Source organism: Rhea americana, unplaced genomic scaffold (assembly GCF_003343005.1).
Source record: "Rhea americana isolate MKP2758 unplaced genomic scaffold, rheAme1 scaffold_89, whole genome shotgun sequence".
Taxonomy (NCBI): Eukaryota; Metazoa; Chordata; class Aves; order Rheiformes; family Rheidae; genus Rhea; species Rhea americana.
The window spans coordinates 1,354,857-1,361,040 of NW_028187077.1; the positions used below are offsets into that span (position 1 = coordinate 1,354,857).

At 36.1% G+C, this 6,184-nt stretch overlaps 1 protein-coding gene across 1 annotated transcript in view; it reads left to right on the forward strand.

Annotated features, from left to right (window-relative positions):
• Nucleotides 1–5,943, forward strand: part of NUDT6 (nudix hydrolase 6) — a gene marked incomplete at its 5' end in the record, with an annotated part of 16,004 nt that extends 10,061 nt beyond the window's left edge. The window contains 2 exons of the mRNA XM_085323906.1: nucleotides 1,762–1,816; nucleotides 5,510–5,943. Coding sequence (XP_085180032.1) covers nucleotides 1,762–1,816; nucleotides 5,510–5,901 — 447 coding nt within the window. The remainder of the gene's footprint in view (nucleotides 1–1,761; nucleotides 1,817–5,509) is intronic.
• Nucleotides 5,944–6,184: the final 241 nt, after the last annotated feature.

Consider the following 6,184-nt stretch of genomic DNA (forward strand, 5'->3'; position numbering starts at 1 on the left):
AAAAAAAAAGAAAAAAAAATTCCACATTTTTGTATATTTAGAAGGAATTACCATCATTTCCTAAGCCCACGAGGTAATGTAGGCTTTAAGATTTAACTTCTACCTTGTGTTTCTGTTAAAGCTCACCCACAGCCATTCTAAGTATACATATCTCAATCCAGTTTCACAKTGAGACACTAGGTGATCTATTAAGGCTCTAGGTCCTATTCCATACTCACCAGACACCACTTGCTTAGCCGCAGGCCCTAAAACATGGAGGATTAAGCTCAGCACCACTTTTCCCCTCAGTTTATTCTGAGAAGTGAGCTGCGTATATTCCAGGTCAGCTATTTCAGTTTAACTTTTTCAGAACAAAACTGATACTCAGCACAATGAACAAAGAAAAGGAAAAGAAGGGAGGAAAAAAGTGATTACATTCAACTCTCATCCTTAGAGCACTTATTTATTGACTGCATAATACAAAGTATAAAAACTGAAGTGTATGACTATCCATGCATTTMTTGTGAAGTGAGGAAATAAAACAGTGGAAGCAAATTGGCTCACGTAACTGTTTCCTGATGTCTGTTCCACCATTTTTTCTTCTCCACCTCGCCCAAATACAGTTTCCCTGAAATAGTGACTCTTTTATAGAAACAGATGATGCACTGAAAGCTTGAAAAATCAGATTTATATGCAGCTTTTATATGAGAGCTAGTGGAATTTTTAGAGCTGTTTGGGTTGTATCATGAGAAAGGACAATTCCACAGTACACAAAGAAAAATTTCCAGGAACTGGAAACAAATCTGAAAGCCAAGAGGCAAATATATGTATTTTCCATCCACAGTATTTTTAATCTGTTACTCTAAATTCCTATCCAAGACCTTTAAGAGTGCCCAGAAAAGCCATTTTCCAATGTAATCAGTGGGGTTTCAAATCACTGGAAAGCACACAACTGCTCTCTCCATGCTACATGTTCAAGAAAAGCTACCTTTTTTCTTTGCCAAAGCATACATTTTTTTTCTGCATTAGTCTCTGGCTGAAGGTTAACTTCTTACTACCTATACTTCTATTATGAAAAGGAAGGAAAAAAAACAGTACATAGATCTAAAGGTAAAATCTGCAAACCATCATGTATTTTACAAGAGCTCAGGAACTGACTCACCTTTACTAATACGAATTACAACACCAAGTCTGCAGTTCACATTCTGTTTTAATTATGGAACTTTATTGCAATTCAATAAATGTTTCTATATATAAATCACACATAGGCCTCAGTTTTTGTATTCCATAAAAACAAATGACAGGTACACTAAATGGTTATTACAGACACACACAATCATCTTAAAGCCAGTGCAGTATAGAACAATACTACAATCATAATATCTGTTTGTAAGATTAAATATATAAACATTTATAAAGCCAAAAAACATGAAAGTGGAATACATCAGTGATTAGATATGACTATATAGACTATAGCAGCTTTTTTTAATATCCAGCTACTCTATCTAGTTATCTAGCAGCAACTTTGTCTAATGATTGTTAGACAGTTTGTATTTTCAATCAGTAGATGTTTTGTTCCAATATTTCATACAGACTGTAGATATCTTTGATCATCACATTAGTAAGAACAAAGAAGTTCCTATTTAAAGCCTTACTGATATTTGTAAGAATAATTACAATACTGCAACTTCAACAAAAAGGTCATGTGTTATGTGTCTCCTTCATATTACGGAGCACAACATAGATTGCATACTTCATTAATATTTTTTTCCTCCACTACAGACTGTAAATGCGTGGAAATTTCCAGGAGGCCTTTCTAATCCAGGTGAAGACATTGGTAAGTCCTAGAATAATAGGTCAGACATCAATAGAATTATAAAGACATTAACAACAGTGAAATACATTATGACCCAGCATACGCGTGTATGGTGACTCCTGTGACTAATCACTTCCTTGAATTAACAGTTAATAGGTGAAGTGACATGATCCTGTGTCCTTAAGGTTAATGAGGAAACATCATATTCAGGGCAGAAAAGCTTTTTATTTATAGCAGTTACACTTTTCCCCATTTTCCCATAAAGCAGGGTTTGAAGCCAATTTGCTTATTTTTTGTAAGCTTGTTGGGTATTCTGTAATACGAGCCAGAAGTGCACAGGATTAAGGTAATCAGTATATAACCAAATAAAAAAATGAAATAAAAGAGTTTTCAGCTTGCACTGGAATCCAGGATGCTGAGCTCAATGATGTACTGAGCAAAAATTTCCAGCTCAACTTTTTTATGGGCCAAACAGGAATAAATACACTTGCATCTATCCATCCTTGTCTATTTGATCTATTTAGACTAAGAGTTCTTTGGCACAGGACCTATGTAAGTGCAGTACTCGAGTCTTGTGGGCACCTCCTTTCAACTAGCAACATAAGGCACTTCTGTATCAAAAACAAAGTTGATTTGAGGAAGCCCTTTATTTCTACCTCGCRTAGCACAGGCAATGATGAATACAATTGCTGCAATTATTTTCAAAGATGAATGAACTAAAGTGTGTATGAAGAGATAGAAATTTGTGGTTTTCTCCTCTTATCTCAGCCCCTTAAAATTAGGATCCACAGCTTGTGATTTTTAAAATATATTGCAATTATTAGGTAAGTCTTGGTTTCAAAAGTTACACTTGCTCATATTAATTTAGCCCCACATCAGTGTTGAGATATTGTTACATTCTTCTGGTTAGTAAAGTAAGGCTCAAGAAATACTGCCCAGAGCCACATAGAAGCTCTGGCAAGCTGGTATCAAGCCCAAGTTTCTAGAATTTGTTTTGTACCTTAGAAATTTCTCTATACTACTCTCACAGTCTTCCTACAATATGTGAAGGGCTTATATTCCAGTTCATAATTTCAATACATGGAAAAATTTCTTTCTAGTTTACATGATAMGATTGAGATTTTTTCTGACTAATTTTATGACTCATCACATTTTATCTAGCTTTGTTCTTTCAAAGACAGTGACAGAAGTCAAAATTATTTGTTTGACAAAGCAAATACATACAGCGTAGTGAGATGGATTCACATTTGCTGAAGAATCCTGAACACTTTTTGTTGTCCAGCCAGGCTCCCTTTCATTCTTAAAGAGAGACAGAGGATCTAGACCAGGAGATACCAGAGAAATGTTTATTCTGAGGGAGGAGAATGACAGGCACTGGCAACAGCTTCACTAGGGGAATATTGTTATTGAGTAAACCAATGGCCATCTCTCAAATAACAGGTGAGATTATGGGTGTTGCTCAGTGGAGCATGGATGTAGCTATCAAGAAAGAACAAACCAAGGAGAAATAAGTCTCTCTAGCTCCCCTCATGCCACTACTAAACAATATAATAATAGAAGTTACAATTTTTCTCTATCACATCTTAATATTACAGGAAAAGATAAATTAGTAAAGCATAAAATATAATAAAGCTTAATTTTACCTTTTTAATCACTTATATCAAGCCTTATAAATTCACAATCATTCAAGAGCCTACATTTCAAAAATGTCAGAGTGCAATTACACTGCTTGAAGATCCTGTGATTATATAAAACAAATACATGACTGCCTACTTTAATGAGAACAAATTGATTTGCACAAGTAATTCCAAGTCTCAAAATGCAGACTTAAGCATCAAATTGCACATACATTTTTGTGTCTGAGTATTTTTTCTAAATTCAAGCCCTACTGTTTCTTCTAGTTTAACTGGTCATTATCTTTTAAATATATATACATATACGTTTAAATAAAAAGGAAACGGAAAAAGGCACTTGATCTCAAAGCAAAGCTCAAAGCTTAATTAAAAATTTTAATTGTTTCATTTGTCTTACCATGGCATGCCTTAGCATTTCTCATGATCTCAGTTGTTTACCTTTGCTGACCACTTCTGTGTAATATAGCCATTTGCCTAATAATAAAATCACTTGCCTCATAAAAAAACCCACTTGCCTCAGGGTGTTTGCTTCATAAACACTATCTTACATGTAAGAGGACTGCAGGGACCTCCCTCTGAACAACACAGGACACAGTCTCCACTAAGGATCAGGAATGGTAAATGATTATATTCTCCTATGTTTTTTTTTCCCTCTTATATGCAGTAGCCTTTTCATTAAGTAAAACTGTAGYAAATGTTCAGCAGGTGCTATCAACGGTCTCCAGTCCTGCAAACACCTCTGTATGTGCCTAATGTTAACTTTACATAGATTGTCCTACTGCAAGATGAATGTTGTGCTGAGGCAGAAGTTATGTGCAGGATCAGGGCCATTAATACACAGTTGTTTGATCTCCTGGATGGACTACTTTGTTTATATATTGCTAGCCACTGTATATCCTGGAACTATTTTCACTAATTTGAAAATACACCTAAAACGTCTGTTTTTTTTCGCCTCTGACATTTCAAGATGGTGACTTGTAAAGGAAGGAAAATCTCTACAGGGTCTGGTAAAATGTATTTTGCCTTTGGAAGTAAACCAACACTCTCATTCCTTATAGAAAATGAACTAATTGAAGCAGATAACTTTGCAAAACAGCTATATGCATTTACCGCTCAGACAAGACACAGMTATTAGATTACCAAAATTAGTAATAACAATCATCATCATCTAGTATATTACCTATTAGTAACTGCCCCAGGTGAGTAGAATTTTTCATGATTTAACTGCACTGCAGAATTTTAGGAAACAGTTGGAGTATCAAAAAATCTTGTTTGGGCTCTTCAGCTCAAGCCATTACTCAAAAGTACATCTTCTGTTTTGAAGAGCACTGGATAGATGGAAATTCTCTGGCTTGAACTGCAGTCCACAGAACTTCAAGAGCTGTGAACCTGTATCTACTTTTGTAATGAGAAAGGCAACATATATATCACCTCAGTTGTTGCACACAAAATGTACACATGCAATATGGCTGGAGTGTGTCTTCTGCAACAACAGGCTCCACGCCACACTAGCATTACGACACATTTGAACTACCACTAGACGTTTAAGGTACATTTTGAAAAAGCCTTGGGACCAACTTTCGTTATCTGCAAACAATATTTTTCCCTATGTTTTCACACATCATGGCAAAATGGCATGAAACTAAGTGATTTGATCAAGTGATCTGATACACATGCAGGTGTTCAGYTGCAAAAGGTCTGAACCTGAAACTAGATGGAGGCAAAGACAATGGCAGGGGGCTAGATTCAAAGGACTGAAAATCCAGTATAACACGATGCTGTCTTACATTAAGAGATCAGTGAAGCCAGCAACCATCCAACTACATCACAGAAGGTTTCCTACTTTCTTCGTTGTGTAGGATATACACCAGAAAGGCACAGTATCCCCCAGCAATTAGTTTTGTTCAAGGACCCAAAAATGCGCTTATCCTTCCATAGAAGCATACAGGCTTTACGTTCTGAAGAGCTCATTAAGCTTACTGGAGAGAGTGCTTTGAGTCAGAAATTCTCCATGATCAAAAGGTTTAAGAAGTGTTAGGCTACTCTTACATGTTTTGTAAGAATTATTCTCTTCACGTAGGAGACACAGCAGTTCGAGAGGTTTTTGAAGAGACTGGCATCAAGTCTGAGTTCAAGTCCATCCTAAGCATAAGACAGCAACACAGACATCCCGGAGCCTTTGGGAAGTCAGATATGTACATCATCTGTCGCCTGGAGCCTTCCTCCTTCACCATCAGCTTCTGCCAGCAGGAATGCCTGAGGTGCGAATGGATGGACCTCGATGAGCTTGCCAGGACGAAACACACTACTCCCATCACCAGCAACATAGCTAAGCTGTTACTTTATGGATATCGAGAAGGGTTTGATAAGATTGACATAACCATGAGAGAGTTTCCAGCTGTTTACACAGGCCTATTCTACAAATTATACCACAGGGAGCTGCCCGAGTCCTATAGAAATATTACAGGATAGGAACAAATTTCACATTTCATTAAATTAATAATTTAGAATGTTTATGGTCGAGTTATTTGGACCATGTTAAGATTATTCATGGATTACTTTTAGGATGAAAGTCAATATTCACTCTATTTTCTCATAAGCAATAGATAATTTAAATGGTAAATATTCCTTTAATTGTGCATCAGATTAGTTTTCCTTTACTCTGTAAAGCAAATGTAAGGTAAATAAAACAGCTCTATCTAGGTATCTAGTAGAAAACAGGTGTGTAATTGAGCCTGAAAATCCAATATATTTT